Source organism: Zalophus californianus, chromosome 5, assembly GCF_009762305.2.
Source record: "Zalophus californianus isolate mZalCal1 chromosome 5, mZalCal1.pri.v2, whole genome shotgun sequence".
Lineage (NCBI taxonomy): Eukaryota > Metazoa > Chordata > Mammalia > Carnivora > Otariidae > Zalophus > Zalophus californianus.
The window spans coordinates 85,093,595-85,118,848 of record NC_045599.1 but is presented as its reverse complement, the minus strand read 5'-3'; the positions used below and the strand labels follow the sequence as shown (position 1 = coordinate 85,118,848).

Genomic DNA, 25,254 nt, shown 5'->3' with positions numbered 1-25,254 from the left:
CCACTACAACGGCAATCATGTTACTATATATAAATGTATCATTTTAATATATTGTGCACCTTAAATGTACATGTTATATGTCAAACATATTCCAATTAAAAATCTTAAATAACATCTATATATAACTACCAAATATACAAGCTACAACTGCAAATTTGTACTTTTGATCCAGACCTCTTTTTTAAACTCCAGACTTGAGAGCCAGCTGTCTTCCCAACCTCTCCATTTGGCAGTCAAACTTAATACATCCAAAACCTAACTCCTAAATTTATTCCCCCCAAACTTGCTGCACCTACACTGACTTCCCCTCCTCTCATGCTCCACATAGACTCCATCAGGATATTCAGTTGGTTCAACATTAAAAATGTAATCAGAATCCACAAGTTTCCACCACCTCCCCTGCTACCAACCTGATCTAGCAACCATCACCTATTAGTTAGGTAAGGGCAATTGCCTCCTAACCTTCCAACCTCTCAGCCTATACTCAACACAACAGCCACAGTGATCTTTTTAGTAAGTAAGATCATGCCACCCCTCCGCTCAAAGTCATCCATCAGCTCATCTTTTCATACATAAAGAAAGCCAAAGCAATTATAATGGCCTGCAAGGTTCTACATGATTTACACCCTCCCCGCCTCACCCACTTCCTGTCCTATCACATTCCTCCCTGCTTACTGAACTCAGTTACAGCCGAACGGTCTGTCTTGCTCTTCAAAGAAAATTTGCATTGGTTACTCCCTTCTCCTAGAACCCTCTTTCTCGGATGTCCTCATGGCTAAAATCCCTCCAAGTTTTTATACAAAAGTAAAAAATTTTGATAAAGAGTACCCAGATCTCCCTATTAAAAATCCCAACCCTGGCCAACAGCACCTCCCAACCTCCCTATATTTTTCACAGGACTTAGTCCTCTAATGTTATAAAACTTATCTATTTATTGTTTATTATTTATCAATCTTCCCCTGCTAGATAGAATATAAGCTCCATAAGGGCAAAGATATTTGTCTCCTTTGTTGGCTGATGTATCCCGAGTGTCTAGAAGAGAGCCTGGCACTAAGGAGACATTCCATAAACATTTCAGGAGTGCATAAAGTATTTCTTGAATACCAAATATATTATCAAATATAGTCTAATTATATATTGCTGAATAAAAAAGTTAACAGTTCCTATCTCAATCTTCTATTACTACTCAATTCCAAAGTCTGTCAGTATAGAAACCATGACTGACTAATTCTTTTTTCCTCATGCACTCTCAAGGAGTATACTGTAAATATTTATTAAGATTAGGTAATGAAAACATTGAATCATAAATCAGTTTATACTCAAAATATTAGCTGAAATTAAGCTATACAGTGTCTCTAAAGTTGCAGTCTTATTAAAAATGATTAAATTTATTTAAAATGACCTCATGCTACTGTCTGTCACTGAGAAAATATTATTCGTTGAAATAGCTCTAGTAAGGATCTAAAGATTAAAATCCCTCCTAACGGGGCGCCTGGGTGGCTCAGTTGGTTAAGCGACTGCCTTCGGCTCAGGTCATGATCCTGGGGTCCTGGGATCGAGTCCCACATCGGGCTCCCGGCTCAGCGGGAAGCCTGCTTCTCCCTCCGACCCTCTCCCCTCTCGTGTTGTTTCTCTCTCGCTCGCTCTCTAATAAATAAATAAAATCTTTAAAAAAAAAAAAATCCCTCCTAACGTACCATATCTCACATATTAAACTAAACATAAAAATAATTGAAATACTTCTCTAACTGAAAACTTTTTTCTTGGTACTAAAAAAGCAGTCTTCCCCTACACATTCTATTTCAGTAAGTGGTATATTTTATAATTTTTTTAGTTTATTTTCATGGAAATTTTATGTCTTTGTAATAATTTTTGGCCCAATTACTGCTACTGAGTTACTGACCTAAAGTAATGGAAAGAATTCCATTCCATTCCATTCAATTCAAACTTTCAAACAGAAACATCAATTAAGTGACGTTAATATTTACCCACTGGGACTCAATCATAGATCAGCAATCAATAAATTTGCAAATAGTCCACTTGATTAATGATCAAATGTCTATTATTATTATTAAACATAATATACATTCATATGGCCTATGAGTTGGAATAAACTTCAAACTAGATTAGAAAAAAAGACTTTTGTCATATATAAGCTGCCTTCTCTGACCACTACCAGACCTACCTATAAAATGAATCTTTATACTGAAACCCGTCTTAACCACATAGTTGTTAGACTGAAATAATGCATCCAGTGTTGTTACATATTGTGATTCTATACACAATCCTGAAATCTCAGAGAGCAGTATGCCATTTTTTCTGAGTTATCCTGTATAACCAGGAACAAACGGAATATGACTATTAGGTGTTTAAACTTCTATTAGCCCACAGGCTCTTTCCCATCTCTGATCACTAGTTTTGGTTTTACCACACCATGAGGACTAAACTCATTGCGGTTTAAGTCTTTCCAGAAGAAAACAGACATATACTATTTTAAAAACCAAGAATCATCCTTAAACTTTTCACAGATTTTACCTATCTTTTTCACTGAACGCTGCTGTATTTGCAGCAGATGTGGTATTGTGTTCACCTGGGTTCATGTGGGAATGTGCCTTGCTGTGTGCTGGAACGTAAGAAAGGCTCTGGAGAAAATAAAGAAATCTGTAGAGTGAACAGTCACTGTAAAGACTTTTGGTTATTTAATTCAGCTGACTACATACCTTGCCCAGTAATTCTCCCAATGTGACATCTTCGTGATTGAGAACCCATTTCTTATCCTAGGGCAAAGAAAAAGAACAACCTTTTTAGCCCAAGCAAGAGTGCATTTCCTGTAAGATCCATCTGAGGCAGTAGCCAAAAGAACTAGGGGGTATTTCATTCAGACTATTAAATCAACAGCACTCTCACAAGTTGTAACTTCAAGAGATTATGAAACAGATTTAAGAAATGTTACTAAACAATAGGATTTTAAAATCTACATTACAGCTAACTTCTATCAGAAATCTCAGCCTTCAAAATGATAGTGTCCTTTTAACTAGAACACAGCATGCCCTTTCCTCCCACCATAAAGTTTGGCTATGCTTTAATTTGTCATTTCACAACATTGTGTCCTAAGTACATGAGGGAATATCACTGTACAAGGCAAAATGTTCAATTCCCACTTGAGCATCTCAGATAACATTACTAAGAGCTAATTTTCCACGTGTAAACTGGCCACGAGTTATAGCTGTCTATGACACTCACTACATGTAGTTCCTCATCTTTTACAAGTACTTTCTTGTAGTATAATAAAGCAGCAAGTATCAATTACAATATCACTAGGATACACAAGATTAGTAATGCAAACATGCCATTATAAAAGAGCATCCTATTATCCGATCTCAAGAACTAACTACTACATAGGGAATATTTTATCATCTAAAAATCTCAGCTAGGAAACTACACAATACTGTAAGGTTAAAAAGGCACATGATTTTTTTTTAAAAGAAAAAGGAACAAGTAATAAAGCAAGAAAGAAGGAGAGAGAGGAAGAAATGAAGGAAAAGAGGGAAGGAAAAACAGGGGCATGGGAGAAAAGAGAGAAGAAAAAGGAAGTCCTGGGGTGATATTTTCTTCGTAACTTGTTTTTTTATTAAGTGTTAAAGTGTAGTATTCCCCCATTATACAGACTGAAAACTAATGTGATCTACACAATGAGTCATAACAAGTAACCACATATCTTAAAGTAAAAATCCACCCTATCTTTACTTTAAAAATATTCTGGACAGCCATTTGAAGCACTTTACCTTCTGGAACACCATAAAACAAACATGCCCACCACCCTCTGCTAGGTCAACAAAGAGAACAACATTGACTTTTTTCAGTAACAATTTACATGTATAGTCTTTCAATCTAAATATAAAGCTAGAGCCATAAAGGACCTGAAAGAAAACAAGAGAACAGCTTCATGATCAAGAGAGTAAGCAAAGATTTTTTAGAACACAAAAAGCACTAACTATAAAAGAAACACTTGGAATTCATCAAAATTATAAACATTTGTTCTTCTAAGGGCCATCATTTGAAAAATGAAACAGCAAACTACATCTGAGAAAACATTTCTGCATTACATCTATCTAACAAATAATTGAGTGTAGAGAATTCATACCTCAGTAAAAAGTTGAGAAACAACCGAATTTTAAGAAATTGGGTAAAAATCTACAATAGCCAAATTATGTGAACATGGCTGATAAATGGATAAATTAGATAGATAAATAAATGATATATGAATAAATGTTTATGTGATATATCTCAGACACACACACACACACACACACACACTAAAGGACATTCTCTACTAGAAGGAATAAAGGAAGAAAAAAACGGTGAAAATTTGAGTAAATATAATAGACTCTTCTTCTCTTGCATTCTTTAAAATATGCTCGACAAATAGAAAAGAGAGGTATAAAACTTTTTGATGAGTTTTTCAATTGACTTAGATGCAATACATATGAAAAGTACAAGGAGGGAAAGGTATACAGATCCATACTGTAATAAAGTTTCTGCATCCCACTTGAAGTGTTAGAGCGTTAGGGTACTGACTTTTTGTAAACGGTGAAAAGTTAAATGTTTTTGATAGTTCCTAGAGCAACCACTAAAAAAAAAAAAAAAAAAAAAGGGCACAAAGCTACATAATCAAAAATACAAGAGAAAAAAATGTAATGGCATAGTAAAGTGTTCAAATAACTCAAAAGAAGGTAAGAAAGGGGAAAAAGGGAAACAAAAATCAGAACAAAATATAAAATGGTAGTCCTAAATCCAAACATACCAATACCATACATTAGACATAAATTACCTAAATATACCATTTAAAAGACAAATTTTTAAAAAGAATATTAAAAAGGAGTCAACTATATGCTTTCTTAAGAAACTCACTATAACTTTAATGATATAAGTATCTCAAAAGGATAGAAATAGATATAAAATGCAAACATAAATCGTAAGAAAGCTAGAACACCTAGTAATGTCAGACAAAGTAAAAACACAGCTAAAAAAATTACCATGGATAGAGGAAAGCCACATAATGATAAAAATGTCAATTACCAAGAAAATGCCATTATCCTACAAGTCTATGCTTCAACCACCAATACTTCAGAATGAAGGAAACATGGACAGAATTACAAGAACAATTTCACAATTATAGTTGGAGATTTCAAAACTCCTCTCCCAGTAAAAGACAGAAGAGAGAAAATCAGCAAAGATATAAAGCAACTGAATAATACCATCAACCAAGTGGATAAAACTGATATTTATAATAAAACTCCACTCAACAGCAGAATAAAACCCTCTTTGCAAATGCATAAGGAAAATACACCCAACTAAATCATATCATAAACCTGGATCATGGAACATATCTTAACAAATGTAAAAGAAATGAGGTCATACAAGTTATGTTCTCTGACAACAAAATTTAACAGAAATCAATGACAAAGTTAACAGAACGTTTCCAAATACTTGGAAATTAAACAGCACGCTTTTCAATAATCATGGGTGAAAGAAAAAGTCTTAAGCAATTCTAATTTACAGCTAAGTAAGCTAAACTAATTAGATGACTAAGGTAAGCTTAACAAATTTAGTTTACAGAATGTTTAGTTTACATTTGGGTTTTCTATCTTATGTTGCTTAATATTTGGTGTGAGTATTGTTTATACTGACCTCATCCTAAACCTCTTATGTACTATTCTGGAATATATACCTGTGCATCCACTATCTCTAGTTTAAGATTTATGACATAATATGCATCTGGAATTCACCCTCATTTTTAAGAAAGGAGCTGTTTTATCTCTGGGAAGAACCAAATACCTCAATGTGCTCTAGCAGTAATATCCATAGTATCCGTATTTTTTAAGCTTAATACTACTAACATCAAATAGCTTTCAATTCCCCCCCCAAAAATACATCAGAATGCACCTGTTATTTCTAAATAGATGACTTAAGACTTAACATACATGAACTAAAAATTACAATGACAAGTCTTGTTAGAAAAGTATTTCAATGTTTCATTAAAAATCTTTCAAGGGTAGTACTTTCTAAACACTGAATTGTTTAAGTACTCAAAGACACTTGAAAGTTGCCTAATATTCTCATTAGTTCTATTTTCTTAGGTATGATGGAATTTTACAATATCTTCAAGTATATGAAAAGTCAAATTTTCTGTGAATGTGAAAAATATTTATAAATCACACTTTTAGGAAAAGTGCTAATAATTTAAGAAAATAACGAGTTTTTACTCAAAATCAGTTATAAGAAATCAAGTCAACTAGTCAGAGTTATTTTTCATGGTTTACACAAAAATTTCAGAATGATAAGAAGAATAAAAGTTTTTTTTTTTTTAAAGATTTTATTTATTTATTCATGAGAGACAGAGAGAGAGAGAGGCAGAGGCAGAGGGAGAAGCAGGCTCCCCGCCGAGCAGGGAGCGCAATGCGGGACTCGATCCCAGGACCCCGGGATCATGACCTGAGCCGAAGGCAGATGCTTAACCGACTGAGCCACCCAGGCGTCCCAAGAAGAATAAAAGTTTAAATAAAGCAAAAAATATTAGGAAGTTCCTAACAGTTAATCTAATCTTTGCACCATATCCTACAGCAGAATATCATTAAAATTCTATTTGCTAAGTCAAACCTTGTTTCTTATTTCTCAGAAAAACTTCTGGCTTTCAAAAATTAATTAGTAAATATGGACAAAGGTAGAAGGAGATGCTGAAATGTAAAGAAGCACTATTGATTAAAAAGTTTCACAAAGTGAATTATAGGGAAAGAATTTTCTGAAACACAATGAGGTTGCAATTTATAACCAAGTCATCAGGTAATTTCCAAATCCATTGCTTATATTAGAGTGAATCTTTACATATCAATTTTTCATACAATGAAACATATTACAATTAATATTATCATAGACAAAGGATATTTACTCAGTTTATATTGGTATAATATAAACTTGAAAGTTTATTCAATAGATTCATTATAGCTTACAACTTCAAACTTCACCCATGCTAGCCCCATAATTGCAAAAATTAACTGACTTGAGACTCATCTTGTTTTCTTTTCCTTTCCTGAAAGGGACTGGAAACAAATGGTGAACTGAAGAGTGAAAACCAGAAATACACACCTGAGACACTATTCAAAGCTAGTTTGCCACTACCATAGCAATAAGACAATAAAATGTAAATATGCTCTTTTGGAGGAAAGCTTGACTCCTGAAGAGAGCAGTCACGAGGTCTGGTCTAGCTCATAGTGTATACAAATGAGCTCATTCTACTCAGAGACTATTAGGAAAGATTTTTCCAGGACTCACTTGGGGCACTGTGTAATACAACAAGAAGATAAGAAACAGCCTGGAATATACCACACAATGCCAACTTACTAAAAGAAAGCCAAAACAGTGAAATAGAATGCTGGATAAAGAATGGAAGCTGAGAGTCCACTCAGAGCCTATAGCACCAAATATATCCTATTGTATACATACATATACTAAGTTATGTTAGAAATTCAAAAATAAGTGAATTCAAAGATAAACTAAATACAGTCCTTATTCTCAAGGACTTTAATATAAACATACTGAAAGTAGAGTCTGAGAGAAAAATAGTATGAGGTATGTGTGGTCAATATAAAGAAGATGGGTAAAAAAAAGGCTTCACAGAACAGGTGGAAAGATTTCCCAAATTTCCCAAAATAACTCTGCCTTAGCCTTCTACAAGCTACTAAATAAAGAAAACAATAAAGCTCTTGTTTTAGGCAGTCAAAAGTCATATGTAGTATTCATGGGGGAAAAAAAAAAAACCCTATGCTACTTTGCAGTGTTCTCCAAAAGGAGAAAATAAAGTTAAATTAAAGTTGTTTTGGGTAGAAAAATGAGAGACAGTGGGGTGTGTATATCTGTACATGAGTGGAGCACAGAGGTTGGGCAGAAATACCCATGTTTCTATTACCTATGATTGATGATTGTCATCATCTACCAATACCAGCCTTCTTCTCTCCAGGCTCTCCTCAAACTAAAGGTTTTTTCTAGTTCCTTTCCAACAAATTTTCTCCCAGTCTACCATGCCAGTAGTCTCTGCATTGGGTTCAAAGCCACCCCCCCCTTTTTTTAGAGAGGGATAAAGAAAGAAAAAGGTAGTGGGGAGGGAAAGAGAGGACCTTAAGCAGGCTCCACACCCAGTGCAGAGCCCAATGTGGGGCTTGATCTCACAACCCTGACATCATGACCTGAGCCAAAATCAAGAGTCCGATGCTTAACCGACTGCTCCGCCCTTCCCAAGCCACCACTTCTATGGAACTCAATGTTACAACTACACTGGAGGGGAAAAGATGCAAGGCTGGGGAGGAATATAGTCCTGGAATTTTAAGATACAACTCCCAAAGCATATGTGTATATTCCACTAGACCCTTTTAAATGGTGGTTAAGATTCATACATTTGATACATTACTGATAATCACAGCTAGCATTGCTTCTCTAGGAGAGCATATTTCAAAAAAGTGAAATAGAGATAAACTTTTAGAGTACACTGTTCAAAATGTTATTTAAAATGTCATATGAGAAATATAGCAGATAATAAAGACTCAGAAAAAAGAAGCCATATTTTGCTAGAGAAGTCACAAAAAGGTTCACAAAAGATGTAGAATTTGAGATAACCGTGACCATGAATATAATTCTGATACACTAAAATGAGAAAATACGTGCAGCAAAAGCATAGAAAGAAGTGGGAATTTTCTAGAGAGTAAATACACCATTATGATAAAAGAAATCTTAAAGGGGTTGGGGCGCCTGGGTGGCTCAGTTGTTAAGCATCTGCCTTCGGCTCAGGTCATGATCCCAGAGTCCTGGGGATCGAGCCCCGCATCGGGCTCCCCGCTCCGCAGGGAGCCTGCTTCTCCCTCTCCCACTCCCCCTGCTTGTGTTCCCTCTCTCGCTGTGTCTCTCTCTGTCAAATAAATAAATAAAATCTTAAAAAAAAAAAAAGAAATCTTAAAGGGGAACCGTATTGGATGAAAAATTGGATGAAAAACTAAAAATATACATTCTGACCAAACCATGGTGTTTTAAATGCCAAGCCATCTAGTATTCCCTTAATCTCATAACCAGGAATCTGTAAACTTCTTTTAATTGTGTAACCCATTGGGCGCCTCGGTGGCTCAGATGGTTGAGCGACTGCCTTCAGCTCAGGTCACGATCCTGGAGTCCCAGGATCGAGTCCCGCATCGGGCTCCCTGCTCAGCAGGGAGTCTGCTTCTCCCTCTGATCCTCTCCCCTCTCATGCTCTCTCTCTATCTCATTCTCTCTCAAATAAATAAATAAAATCTTTAAAGAAAAATTGTGTAACCCATTAATTATTTTTTAAATGTGAGCATTTGCTCTACTATACCAATATATAATATATATAATACAGCATTCTCAAAAAGGAAATTAAAATGCTATGGCTACTGGACAAATTGGTGTAAATACAATTCTTCCTGCTCCTTTCCACTAAGTACAACTATAAACCATGGAGATAATGTGAGGGACAATGAAAAGAACTTTGAAAGGTGGTGAGGGAAGTGAATTGCTTTGGGATCCCAGGAATGGGGGGAACACAGCAGGGTGTGTTAAGTCTCATCTACACACCAGAAGGAGGCCTAACTCTCAATCCAGCAATGGAAGGCAGTCCAGGTAAACCCATTCTTCTGGAACAAAAGGCAGTCCTCCCCAATACCAGGTAAACTCAGCACCAACAGCAGGTGGATGGATTGGGAGGCCTGCTCACAGTAAGTTGCCAGAAGAAATGCTCTCTTTTCCTCTGGTCCTGAGACTCCCCTGCCTTGTGAAAGAATACTGGAGTGGCCCAGAAGCACTAGCAAGACAGACCTGAGCACAAGCAACCAAACCTGGAAAGTCTCTTTGTTCCTATGGAAGTGTTATATGTTCTACCCCCACCAAGAAATACCAAAGTGGCGGTGCTGTACTTCCAAGGAAAATTCCACCACAAAAAGTAGCCCAGCCTGCAAGGCCTTCTTTGTCCCCATAGACCTAAGACTTCTAGCTCCTGCCCAGATACAGGCAGCTGAGGATGCTGACATAGAGAATCCCACAAGCACCCAGACCAGACTGCACTGTATTCCCTACAGGCAGGGAAATACAAGCGAAGCACCAAACAGCTTATGTATGTGCCTGACACCCTCTTCTCCCACAGGGAAACATCTGGCAGCCCAACCTCCCGAAACTCCTTCCATCCCAACACAACACTAAATGAGCAAGTGGGAACCAGATAAACCAGCAAACCAAAATAACACCACAAAGACTCTGAAAATTAAACCATCACTGAAACCACAGCTCAGAAGAATAGGCCAGGATCTGCATGTTAAACCTAAAGTATGTGACTGCCTGCAAAAATACAAGATTTAAGTAGGACCCAGAGTCTCCTAACAAAATAGATGAAATGCCCAGGGTACAATAAAAAATCCTCCATCACACCAATATATAAGAAAATTACAGCTTGAATGAGAAAAGACAGTCCACTAACACCAACATATAAAAGGATCAGATGTAGTAAATTTGTTAAGGATTTTAAAGCAGCCATAACCAATTGTAACCAATCATAAATTCTCTTGTAACAAATGGAAACATAGATTATCTCAGCAACAAAAATAGAAGTTATAAAGGAGAAACAAATGTAAATATTAAAAAGTGACAAAAATAAACTCACTGAGTAGGCTCAATAGTAAAGTAAAAAAAAAAAAAACAGAACATAATGAACTTGAGGGCAGATCAGCAGAATTTACTCAATTTAAACAAAGAGACAATAAGTTGGAAAAAAATTAAGAGCTTCAGGGACCTGTGGGACAACTGGAAAAGATCAAATATTTGTGCCATCAGAGTTCCAAAAGGAGAGGACAAAGAGTGGGATCAAAAGACTATTCAAAGAAATAATGTCTGAAAACTTCCCAAATTTGGTTAAGAGATATAAACCTACAAATTCAAGAAGCTGAAAGAAACTTACCTACGATAAACCCAAAGAAATTCAAGCTAAGGCATATCATAATTAAACTTTTGAAAATTAAAAAGCTTGAAAGCAGCTAGAAAAATAAAACATTACCTACAGGGCAACACCCATTTGAACAGGAGACATTTCTCCTCTGAAACCATGAAGTTCAGAACAAAGTGGCACGGTGTTTTTTAAGTGTTAAAAAAAAAAAAAAAAAACCTGTCAACTGCCACCGAGTGTGGCAAAACTATCTTTTAAGGATGAAAGGAACCTACAGACATTCTCAGATGAAGCAATACTCAAGGGACGTAGTCAACAATAAACCTAAAAAGACTTGTAGTATTTTCTTCCTACACCTCCATGAATAGTTCTGTATATCCCAGACACTCCAATGGCGCAGACTGAGGCAGACAGTCAGAAGGTTAATCAGGACAGGAGAGACATAATAAAAGTGGTTTGTAGGACAACTGTACTTTGTTTAACTTTCACAACTCTTTATGAGGGAAGAGTTTACATAGCAAGTCAGTTTCAGTGGATTCCTGATTATCTCCAAGGTCATGGTGATGAGCCTTAGCTAAACTACTGGAATGTTCAAAAAGTTACTGAGTAATTTTAGCCCGTATGCCCAAAGTGGCCACCATGATAAACACGTTGTCAGCATGTTTAAGGCAAACATAAAGAGTCCTGCTGTGCACTTGGTACCTGTTTTGGGGTCCTTGACAGGGCTGTTCATGTGGGAGGTGTGTGATCAGCTACCTTTAAAAACTCTGGACTCCAACACTCAAAGAGGATTTCCTGACAATGACATATCACAAATGACCCTGCAGTTTGTAGGTGGAAAGGAGGACACGAACATATAATTGCGGCGTAAGTAAGGCACGTAAGCGTGTGTCTGAGCTCTCCTTTTCTGTTCCTGTTGTTCTTGCATATGTCCTTTGCTGGGATAAATCTTAGCCTTGAGTAGAATTTTAGATTAAGTTATAGGACTCTTTCCAGTGAATCCGTGAACTATCAGGTGGTAGTGGGACTATTAAGGTACTAAGAGAGGGATTACTGAGGTAGCAAATGACAGAAACTGTGTTTGAACCTACATCTTTCTGATTCTAAAGGCTGTGTCCTTTCTAACAGATTACACGGACTCCCACTGCCTCCCAAATTAGACTAATTTAAAACAATGCCTATTATTCAGAGATGGACTATCATGCAATTAATAGTTTTAATTAACTGAAACATAATGGGTCATACCTTCTATTTCAAGTTTCAAGTTCTGGTCCTAAAAAGATTTGAATGTGGTTGATGTACTTTGTTTTCAGCAAACAAGTGCTATGTAAATCAATTCTGGATTGCTCTTCATTCACTGGTTTTACTAGATTATAATCCAATTTAAAGCTTTACATTTTGCACATTCACAATTTTGGCATCAAAAACAGTACAATAAAACTTTCAAGTTGTAATCAAGTAAAATGGCTTTATATAAATAGCTGGCAGAGTTATAAATCAATTTTGTATAATCTTTATATAATTTACAACCTAAAAAAAGGAACTCCCACTTTAGTCTCCAGACCACTAATTGGCACTAGATATTATATGACAAATATTCCATCCATTTTCCTATAATGACTCTGTACCAGTTGTTCTACAAGATTTAAGGAAATCTTTTAAAAAGCAATCAATGAAATTAAGCCGTTATTGTAACATTTCCCACTTTAATGAAAACACTGTTCTTATAAATCCTCCATCTTTGCACATGAATAGGTATAACAGTAGGTGTGAACCAGAAAAATCACTGGAAATAAAACCTAATTACAGCTTTAAAAGTTAAAACCTAAATCGTAGAATTACTTTGGCCTCACAAGAGTAGCTATTTAAAATGAAGTGAACAAAGTACCAAATAGGCCATTTCTCCTTTGTTCACCTGCTGAAGACAAGGATCCACAGTCGGCCTGGGCTGCAGGGGACTAATGGCACTTCCTGGTGCCCTGCCACGGGGTGCAGATGGTCATTATTTATTATGCAAACCAGTCCCTGCCAAATCTCTCTGGGATGGCTGTACATTTCTTTCTAAAAGAAGGTATCCTTTTAAAGGGCTTTATAGACATACAGGGACATACTTAAAATTAGATCTCAAACAGGTAAGTCAGAGTAATTAGTGTGATGCCAATTAATGTTTCACTTTGATTTCTGTTTAGTTCTCTACAAAGAAAGCCCACCTACAGAAGATCCTTATAATACTGCAGAAGGATATTATTCTATCCCTATAGTGACGATGAATTATATTTTAATGCAACATTTTCACTTTTCAGTTTGTTTTGATAATTGTGCCTTAAGCAAATACAGAACAACTCACTAATACTTCAACCTATTTCCTAGCATTAGCCAAAGTAATGCAGGTACATCTTGTGAATTTAGTTACCAGAAATAGTTGAAATATAAAGCTTTATCCCCACCATGGTCAAAAGGATGGGAGTAATCATCCAATGTAATAGTTTTTTTTTTTTTTAAGGCAAACATTTAAATACAGACTTTAAAAATTTTTCACTCTGAAGATTTAACACCTAAAGTAGATGGATTTCTGAATATATTGACATGACATTTCAGAGCTTTTATTTTGAAGCCACAAGCCCAACATATCATCTTAGAATAATTAACAAAATGTCACAATACAGAACATAAAATGATTGTCAGGGTCTAATTTTTCTACTATTCATACTGAGAAATAATTCGTATCTCTACTTTTCTTTCATACACAAGTTTTCAGTCTGCTTCATTACCTGCTTAGCCTGCTAAGCACATTTGTTCCACTTTAAATCTCAGCCAAAGCTTATTTTTAGAGTCCAAGGATTACTCAGAATGTGTTCAGCTTTGTCATTGAAATTAGAGTATGGGTTATGTTAGAGTAAAACTCCTTATTGACAAATATGCAAAGTTGTCTGAATGTATGGAGTACATTTAAGAAGCAACTGAATATTTGTTTAAATGCTCTATAAATAAATAACCCAAAAGTTGTTTCCCCTAGAATGATTTTTATTTATGAAAGACTTACATTATTACCTTAGAAAATATTTCACTACATGTGCAAGTTACATGAAATAGTTTTTTTATGTGTATCATATACTTTTATCCTGTCTTTCTAGAGAGACTTTTATTTTTTAAAATTCATGTCTATTCAACTTCTTTACTTACACTGTAAACTTTTATCTACCAGTATACTATTATGGGGGAAAAAAGGCTGTACAACTCTCAGTACATATACTAATTTCCTAATTCATTTTCATTCATCTTGACTTCAGAAAATGTCATTTTTTCTGACTAAAATTCTCAGTTTATACCCTCCCAAAGGAAGAAGTGCAGCTGGCCTAAGTGAAAAAAATGCCGATACAGACCCTTTCCAGGTTCTGGAAACTGAGTAACTGAAAATAATCAACTAGAAAAATATGCAGGTTCAACTTAGTCTATCAAACTCCTATAAGAAATAACTTACTATTCATCTGTAAATACTATTTACATTTATCCTTTTTGCCAATGGAATTCAGTTTAACAAACAATGTGAGAGGCATAAAAATTCATTAAGATTAGAGCAAAGTACAGATTCTGCTCTCAGGAGTTTATTATCCAGTGAGAATAGGAGAAGGAAAATGAGGGAGTACCTTTATGACTACAGAACACAAAAGATGAGACTTCTAGGCTTTTAAGTTTTAGGATCTATCCTTGCTCCTCCCTACCCCCCACCGCCCACACTTTGGCCATTAAGTAGATAAGGTCTCTGTCAGACTCAGAAAAAAAAAAAAAGAAATGGAGGACAAGTAACAAGCAACACCACATAAATACAAAGAATTATAATAGTATGCACGATGATATACCAGCACATCAGACAACCTAGAAGAAATGGATAAATTCCTAGAAACATACCATCTGCTAAAACTGTATTAGGAAGAAATAGAAAATTTGAATAAACCTGTTACTAGTAAGGACACTGAATTGATAATCAAAAAACTCCTAACCAACAAGAGTCTAAGACCACATGGTGTCACAAATGAATTCTACGAAGCATTTAAAAAGAGGATTAATACTGATTCTTGTCAGACTATTCCAAAAAAAAAAAAAAATAGAGGAGGAAAACTTCCAAATTCCTTCTACAAAAAAGATGAGGTGTCTATCAGGTGGGTTTGGATTTCTTTCCAGTGGCTAACTAGAAATGAGACAGGTCTTTGATTTCAAGTGGGTCAAGGCCTTGCTCATAGGGACCTCTCTCCACCCTGTATGTGTGGTAGCAACCTCGTAAGAAAAAGGTATGCAAGAAGCAACACTTGTCTTTCCTCAAGGCATACATGGTGTGGTCCTTTTGTAGGGCCGGTGGATTTACCTCTGGAACCTGACTGGCAAAAAGCTACGGAGTGGCATTGAGGACAAATCCATGGGATTTGTCAGAAACTTCCTCGGTATCTCTGATGGCTAAGGAAACAGATCTTTGGCAACGCAGCATGAGCCTTCTGTGCTACCTAATGGCTAACAGGAGGCTGTGGAGTCAAACTGCTTGGGCTTTAAATACAGCTGTGGATTTTCATCAACTTTGCCTCTTTGAGCCTCAGTTTTCTTATCTGCAAAATTAAGATAAAAACAGTTGTTGCCATATATTGGTGGTTCTTTTCTTTTCTTTTTTTTTTTTTTAAATTCATTTAACAGAGAGAGAGCACAAGTAGGCAGAACTGCAGAAGGAGAAGCAGGCTCCCCACTGAGCTGGGAGCCCAATGCGGGGCTCGATCCCAGGACCCTGGGATCATGACCTGAACTGAAGGCAGGCACTTAACCAACTGAGCCACCCAGGCGCCCCTATATTGGTGGTTCTACTTATTAAACGAAATTTTTATAAAGTGTTCAGCAAAGTACCTAACACACTGTAAGTGCTCACTAAACATTAAGCATGCTGGATTCTTATCCATGAACCCTCAAACCTTTGGCAGGAATCCATCCCAAGCACCCTGTCATTCCTTTTAAGGAAGCTATGATCCTGCTCAAATTATTCCTTCCTTTCTGCTTTCAACAAATATTTACTGAATATCTATTCAGTAACAGGCATTGTGCTAGGCGTTGGCTGAAGAAGGGGAAAGAAGCAAAGCCCCTCTTCTTGAGGACAGGAAAAAAATAAAAACAAGTTTGCAAATTACAAAAAAAAAAAAAAAACAAAACACACACACACACAACACAAATACTGAGACAAAATAAAATTGGAGGTAACCATTCAGATAGATTGGCATTTAAGCAGAGACCGAAACCAGGTGAAGACACAGGAAAGAATATACCAGATAGAAGAGCTGGAACAAAGGCTCCAAGATATGGAAAGAGGGTGTTAAGTTCAAGAAGCAGAGTCCATATTCATCCCTGAGTTCCAGACTTGAATATATGATTACCTACTTGATGTCTCTATTTGAATGTCTAAAAGTATCTCAAACTAATTATTTTCATAATAGAACACTCTATTCCTACCTCCACCAAAAAAATGTATTCCTCTCATAGAATTTTCCATTTCAGTAACTATTATTCATCCAGTTTCTCAAACCAAAAATCTTCAGAGTCATCCTATACATCCAAGCTGCATCTGTATGTCCCACTAATAACCACCTGTTGGTCACCCTTCAGGTAATCTACCCTGAGAAAATGGACCCGAGTTAGAGGTCTTTTCTCTGCCCCATTCCCCATACACAATCCATCAGGAAATGTTGGATTTACTTCCAACAGATAACACATCTACTTTCTGTTCCTCTCTACTCCCACCACTCAAGACAAGCAACATTATTTCTCCCCTAGACCCCTATAAAAGCCTTGATTTTTTTCTATCCTCCCCTCACATATATTCTGAATGCATGAGAAGAGTTTTAAGTGATTTTTAATGTGATTAAGAACCTGTCATTCCTCTTATTAAAATCCTCCAATAGTGTCTCATTCGTCTTAGATTAAACGCAAACTCTTTTCAACAGCATACTAGGGCATGATCTTGTTCCTACAAATCTCTATTCTCACTCTCTCCTTCGAGGGTCTTTTTGTTCTTTATACATACTGAGCCTTTGGTTATCACTGATTTTGAACCTCTGTACATTTGTACTACAAAGTCACTTTATCTGGAACTTATTTCTGTAAGTTCTTTCATAGATGACCCATTTTCATGCTCCAGGTCTTTGTCAAATTTTATCTCCTCAGAGAAACTTTACCTGACCATCCTATCTAAAATGGACTTCCAAAGTCTTTATTGATATATTTATATATATAAATAAAGCTTATATTTTATATAAGCTTTATTTATATTTTAGATCATGAACATTTGTGGGGCCTAGTATCACATGTCTAAACATGTAAAATTATTTATCAAGTTCAACTGTTAAATAAGGTTGTATCTGTACTTGGACAAAGATACCTCCCTAACAACCTGGAAAGTCAAATCTTCACTTCTGCAGAGTTCTGCCCTATAACATGGCAGCACAGTGAAAGTCTATTCCAGGCCTCACACTCTAAGCCTGCCCTTTTCTCTTCCCACTCATGATACCATCACACTCAAAGAGTCTAACATGTGTATGCCTATGCACACCCCATCCTGTACACACAAGGTGCATCTGTATATCCTGCTAATAACCCCCTGTTGGCCACACTTCAGGTAGTCTACCCTGAGAAAATGGACCTGAGTGAGAAGTCTGGGCAGACCATGGAAGTGGGCTGAGGGTCGCTGGGACAAGGAAGCTGAAGTCCCAGAGACTCTGAGGAGCAATATGCCAGGGGCTACAACTCCTCAACTAGTGGAGTGCCAAAGTGGAATCACAGCGGGAGCTATGTGAACTCTTTTGTGTCTAAGGATGACATCACTTCACTTATTTTCTTTTTGGCTTTATTTTCTATAATTATTGCTTAACTTTTTTTTTCCTTTTCTGTATCTCCTCCCTCTAGAAGGTAAGCTACACACTCAGAGGGGTTTGTCTGTCCTACAGTGTCTGATACATATACAGTAGGTATTTAATAAATACCTACTGGGTCCTACTTCTTATAGTTATATAACATGGAAATACAACAACCAGCTTACTTTATAACATGGGATATATGTTGTTTATCCAAAAGCCTCAGTGATTTCATAAAATAATAAGATAAATACTGAGAATCTTTCATTTTAAACTAAAGGCTAGTAGTTAAGAATTAGGCAATAAGAAAGCTTATGTTTAGAAGAAAATGTTCTAATATATTCTATATTCAGCATATTGAAAATCTGCTTCTAGCAAATCAGAACTTAGCGAATGTTAGAATACTAAATATGAAAGCCAATCAAATTGTATCTCCTCAGAGAAACTTTACCTAACTACAAATTCCTTGTTCAAGATTAAAAGATCTATGAAGATTCCTCAGCAGAGGATCTGATATTACAATCCTTGATATCACTCCTATTAAGGTCCAAGAAAACTTAAAAAGACATATAGTTAGTCAAAATTTAAATTTTACAGTGCTCCTGCATATCTGCTAAAAAACTAAGTCATTGGTCTTTTTGAATCTGATTATGTGGTGAAATATTCTGGCATGTGTAATAACAGATGTATTAAGCAGCTACATTGAAATTATTATTATGTGAAGCAGAAACACTTAGAATAACTTGCATTTAAAGAAAAATAAAGATCAAATAGTTCCTTAGCTCTCAGTTACAGGTATCCCAATAACATGCTGGTCTTCATACTTGAAGGTACTAAAACCTTCATTTTATTTAAGTATCAAATCAAAGAGGATCTTAACATATTCTGAAACCAAACCATGGGTTTCTAAGAAAGGAAGGAAATACCAAAACTCTTGAGCCAATTATAGTTCACCACAATGACTCAACTATTAAGATAAACAAAAGGAATTAGTTCCAGTAAAAAGGCTTCTTGTTTGGCAAAGTGGCTGAAAACCAATTCTGAGATATCTTTATATTCTTTATGAAAGCCAGAATCCAATTTCTACTTTTAAAATTCTGGTGGCACAAAGTCATAAAGCAGAGCAAGAAAACTAATTCTGAGTCAAAAATCCACAAGGGTATAGCTGAATAAAACAATCTTTCTTATAGGTCAAGGTGTCTATCCAGGAACGATTTCCAGCAAGCCCACTTTAGCAACCCAAAAGCTCCTCCAAGTCATAAAGGAATAAACTGTAATCTACATGTATTTATAAAACTGATTTTCCCCCCCATATTCCCCAAATTAGTAATTTGATGTAATATTTCCCTATTATACAACAAAGACTGAAAGAATGTTGGCTTATTTCTCTTTTAAGCTGGTCTTTGAAAGATCTATATATAGGAATTTTGAACTTATTTTTACACTTGAGACCAGAGACACTATCAAATTTATGCTATATTACACATGGCTATAAAGCAGTATTACTTAAGCACAATTTCAAAATAATCTTATTCCACTAATACTGATTTTGCCCAAAACAACTTTAGAAACCCATTTTAAAAAACTGCCTTCAGAAATTAAGAACATTTCCAGGGTATCTGGGTGGCTCAGTAGGTTAAGCATCTACCTTCAGCTCAGGTCATGATCTCAGGGTCCTAGGATTGAGCCCGGCTGAGGGGGGAGCCTGCTTCTCCCTCTTCTCCCCTCCCAACTTGTGCTCGCTCTCTCTCTCTCTCGCACTCTCTTTTTCTCTAATAAAATCTTAAAAAAAAAAAGAAATTAAGAACATTTCCAATATCAGATTATCAACCTATACAAACAGGTTAACTTGCATAGGGTCAATCATTAATAGTCAAATCTGGTGGATGTAGTAGGCAGTCAAACTTGGCAAAAAACAACTGGACTGCAAAGTAATAAGATCCATTTTATGGTCAATTGAAAAGTTATCCTGAAGTCAATTCCAAAAGAATTAAAATTTTAATTTCTAGGAAAATACAGCATTGTTAATTTTTTTCCCTCTAAAATGATCTTTTTTCATTAATTGAAATGTAGTTGACACACAGGTTACCTTAGTTTCAGGTGTGCAATGTATCTCCAAGATGATCTTAATAATAAGTGTATATCATTATTATCAGTATTGAGATTGGTCTTAATAATCTACAGAAGTAGGCTTATGACTTATTTCTTCCCTGGGATCACAGGGAAGAATACCAGAAGAAATGAATGCCATCCATCAGACCTCCTTGTAAAGTTCTAAGTAGAAAGTTTTTCAAAAGTTAGCCTGCATCAGAATCATCTGGAGAACTTTGCAAAACAAGATTGATGGCTCCCACCATCTCTGATTTACTATGTCTGGCACAGGGCCCAAGAATTTGCATTTCTAATGAGTTTCCAGGTGATACTGATGCTGCTGATCTACAATCACATTATGACATTATTATTACTAATAGTTTGGTCTTACTTAGGTCCTCCCTGGTAACTTCTATTTGTATAGTATTTTAGCAGGATATATCTGGTTTTTATTAAAAATAAACCTGTAATTTGAGGATGTATGAGGGCAAGGCTAGTTGGAGAAAAGTAAGTAGTCACATAAAAGAGTTTTTCTATGAAATTAATGAACCATAGAATGAAGAGTCCCCAAACCAAGTGGAATATGTTGTCTGGAACTTGTCTGTTAATCTAAAACCAAAACTTATCCAAATGTGAAGAAAGGAACATTTTTTGAAGCTGTATAGGATGAATTCAAGAACCTTAATACTAATTTGTGCGAGTTTCTGCTTATATCTTTTAAATTTTAATAGTTTGATGTTGTATAATAGTGATCATTTGCATGAATTGGCTTTAACATTCATCCTTTGAATTAAGACAAGTGGCTTGTCAAAGTCACATGGTTTAATAGCTGTATTACTCAAACTAGCAATCCAGCTTTCAAATATTCTGGTTTTGCATTTTTTTGTCAATTATTTGCCCATTCAAAGGCTAGGAAAAGGTACTTACTCAGAAATAACATGGGGAAAACGCCAAGTCTACAACTTGAGGCCTTTCTAGAAGTTCCTATTTTCTTTGGAGAACACAGTGAACCCTTAAAACGCTGTGGGAAATTATTTTAACTATGACATTTTAAAAGATTACACCAGACAACTGTAACATTTCTATGTACATGATTCATATGATCTTATATATGTAGGATTCCATTTTAATCTATACAAACCGACTAGGTAATTATAAGTCCAGTTTACAGATAAAAAAAACTGAAGTTTAGATTGATAAAGTAATTTACCCATTCTATACATCTTTACCGTAGGAGATGATCAAGTATTTAATAGTAAAGTCTGTGTTCCTCACTACCCAACTATATAGAAAATTGTAAAAAGGCAAATGAAAATTTAAAAGGGGGTATAAAAGTCTCGGCTATTTAAAGTTCTCTAAATGTATAACCCCAATGATAAGGTATTATTTTAACTCTATGTTAAAGTCATATTAAATTATCAGCCCCAAATCTTTATATGATCAATATGAAAACAAATCTCTTTCTAAACGGGCAAGATAAAACAAAACTAATAACTTTAATGATTGTTATTGATTCTTTCCAATCAGTGTAAGTAATTCCTGATTTTTTTAGATATGACATCCAAAGCATAAGCAACAAAAACAAAATCAAGAAGTGGGACTACACCAAACTAAAAAGCTCCTGCAATCAAAAAACAAATAAATAAATTTTAAAAATGAAAGGACAACTTATGAAATAGGAGAAAATATTTGCAAACCATGTATCGGACAAGGGGCTAATATCCAAATGTATAAAGAACTCCCACAGCTCAATAACAAGAAAAACAAACAATCCAATTTTTTTAAATGGGCAGAGGAAATAGACATTTCTGAAAAGACATCCATATGGCCAAAAGTACATGAAATGGTGCTCAACATCCCTAATTATTAGGGAAATGCAAATAAAAACCACAATGAGTTATCACCTCACAGTGGTTAACTAACATTGCAGTGGTTAACTATATTGCAATATATAAATATATCAAATCAATGCACTGTATACCTTAACTTACACCAAGTTATAGGTCTACTACATTTTAGTAAAAAAATTCCATCCATATATCATATGCAAAAAGTTCTATCTTTTCTTATGAATTATATTTCAAAGAGTCCAAAAATGAATAAAAGAATGTGTGAATGTACATACTTATAGAGCTTAAAATCGTATTATATCCCCTGTGTATTATCTCAACAATCATGAACAGAGGACATATCCAACATTTTGCTTCTAACAATCTGAAACAATTCTTAGATCAATATGGTTTGCATAAAGAATTCCATGAAAACAATAACATACCTTAAATCCTTTAATAATTGTATTGTCTTCTCTAACAATTTTTGATTTGCAAGACCTATAACATCTTTTGGACAAATTTGATGGCTTAGTCTAGAAAATTCACAAATATAGGAAAATTTTCCTTCCATGCCTCCTATAGGAGGCTTTCAAGCTCCTACATTTAATGGCATCATAAAATAACAGTCTCATTTCACTAGCAGACGTGTAATGCAAAAATTCCCGAAGTAACTATGCAAGAGAAATAAGAAATACAAGGGAAAACAGCATGATGATTACAATCTGTATTAGTCTGCTCAGTCGGCCGTTAACAAAATACCACAGACTGGATGACTTAAACAACAAATTTATTTTCTCACAGTTCTGCGGACTGAAAAGTCCAAGACCAAGATACCAGCCCGTTGGGTTCCTGGTGAGAGCTCTCTTCCTGGCTTGCAGAAGGCAGCCTTCTCCCTGTGTCCTCACACAGTCTTTTCTAGGTGCGTGTACCTGGGGATTGATCTGTCTCTCCCTGTCTGTCTCCTCTTTTAAGACCCCCATCCTAGTGGATTACGATCCTACTCTTATGACCTCATTTAACCTTAAGTAGCTCCTAAAAGCCCTACCTCCAAACGCAGACACATTCTGAGTTAGGGTTTCAACATGTGAAATGGGGGGGGGCGGTTGGATGGGGGAACAATTCACACACATGGTGTAAATCTAGAATAATCTTAAGGAAAAGATATATAGTTCTCAAATAAGGGATTGACTAAACATATAAATATTAACTAAACATATATATATATATTTCACACTTTTGGTATTGTTTCTCAACAATAGACTTTTGTTTTAAAAGGCATGACCTAAAACTAAGGCATCTGATTTATATTCATGATCACTGTTTTATCAATGATCAACAAAAAGTTGGTTTGACAAAATCAGACACACCAAACACATTTACAGGAGTATGGATTAAAGTTTCCTTGGTTAAAGTGTAAACAGTATTCCATATGCTCTGCTTGCAACTTCACCTTTCCTTTTAGCACTGGTTCATTTTGGGGTTATTCATCCTCAGCCCCAGTCTAAAAGAATGGCTGATACACAATGAATTTTTAATTAGCAAAGAGTATTTAGCTACTCAGAAGCTGTTCCCCCAGCAGCTTATTATCAGTCTATAGAACGGAGATGGATTAATAAAGTGGTCCAAAATTAACAATATATTGTACACTTTCCCACACAAGCAGTACTTATGTGCAGAAAGAGCTCATGAAACAAATATAGACAGGGATATGCAGAAACATGTAATTGTATTCTCTGGCCTTCAAAAGGTGAACAACTCAGGCCTTAAATGGAGGAAAAAGGCTGCCTAGAACAGGGCTTTCTAATTCACTGTGTCTTCACTCTGTCCACTTACAGTGATTATTCAACCAATGTGATCCAGTCCTCTAAGAGGAGTGAAGGAATTGCAAATACTCCCCTCCATTCAGGGCACTTGAAGACACAGAAGGCAAATCAGAGAGGTACAGGACACAGCAAAGAGGTGGCTCAACTTACTGTAAGAAAATCACATTTCTGCTCAAAAATATAGTTTTGTTCATGATCCTAGTTTATTTTGAATTACCGTATTACAATAATACCAAATGCTTCTTCCAGTTCTCTGTTCAAATGCTTGTATTACTCACCTGTCACTTTGTATCGTAATTATCTGTTTACTTGTCAGGCTCCCCCAGCCGACTGGCAGCTCTTTGAGGGCAGAGACTATGTCTTTGTCATCACTGTAGCTTCTGAGTTTGTCAAGAAGCTGTCACATATGGGCATTATTCAATTAATATTGCATAAATGATGGCATGAATATACGCTCCCTCCAACTATGATTTAAAAAAAAGTCTAGAATTTGCCTCCCCATCACCATCTTAACCTTTTTACATTTATCTGAAAATCAATTTTAAAAAAGAAAAACTTATTTGATGTCAAATTTTTCTACAAAGGAGACCGATATGGCAATTTTAAAAAGTCTTGAACAGCAAAACTTATCAATGGAAATGAGGATACCACTGTGATGACTGCCAAGGGTCTAGCAGATGTTGCTGTGATAAAAATGCCGGATTGTGGTGTTAGAAGGAGCTTAGGAAATCTTATACACACAAGATTCAAGATCCATGTAACTGTCAAACACAAGACCAACTTTTTCCTATAACTAGATCGAGACTGACATTACTTCTGGAGACACAAATATACTTTCACATTAACAACTACAGAGACATTTAAAACAAAATGATCTTTAAAAAAATCATCATTACAAAAATTACTTTAAAAACGAAGGTAACACTAAAGTCAGAAAATGCATGTAAGATTCTACCATAACAACTCTAATGGCTAATTCTACTTCCCATGTTTAGCAATGAGAGCAGTCAAGTAGGTGACTTTTCCTTCAGAAAAGTCTTTTCCTTCAGAAAAGGCGGGGCGGGGGGTAGAAGGAACACTTCGTAATTTAAACTGTATTTGGCATTTATTTCCATCCATACCTCTATCCACTCAATGTCCTATCAAGACAAAACCTCTCCAGTATGCATACTACTGATGTAGCGCCTTCACATTAACACAACACAGGTCTCAAAATAGGCAACCTTTGGAAAGACTTCCTGGAAATCACATTATGTAAAGTTACTGTTTAAAAATGAAACCTTTTACTTTGAAACGAATCAAAAAGCAGAGGATGGGGCTTTAAGTACTCCTCCTAAAACGAACTCAATTGGTAGGGTTTCAGATTTAGCTTTAAAGTAAGTAAATAAAATTTTAATTGCCACAAATCAAACTTGCCAATCAACAGAAGGCAATGTTGCTACCCCTGCTATGAAAAGCCAATAAGCAATTCCCCAATTCTCCACAAGCATTCTTTCTACATTTAATCACGAGCCCAGCTGAGTTTTATTGATCTCCACGACCATTATCTTTGGTGTTATCATTATCTTTACTAACCTAATTTGTTAAGCATTTTTAGCAAGCCTACATTACTGTAGGATCTCTACATTCAA

General features: G+C 35.7%; 1 protein-coding gene across 8 annotated transcripts in view; it reads right to left on the bottom strand.

Moving 5' to 3' along the window:
• The window catches only part of FER (FER tyrosine kinase), a 449,342-nt gene that overhangs the window by 155,080 nt on the left and 269,008 nt on the right, over positions 1-25,254 (bottom strand). For 7 of the 8 annotated variants that reach the window (XM_027606296.2, XM_027606298.2, XM_027606297.2 and 4 more), the window contains one exon: positions 2,721-2,777. The exons of the other annotated variant lie outside the window; for it this stretch is intronic. In XM_027606296.2, the coding sequence (XP_027462097.2) occupies positions 2,721-2,777 (57 nt within the window). Of the gene's footprint in view, positions 1-2,720; positions 2,778-25,254 lie in introns of those variants that run through there. 8 annotated transcript variants of the gene reach the window in all.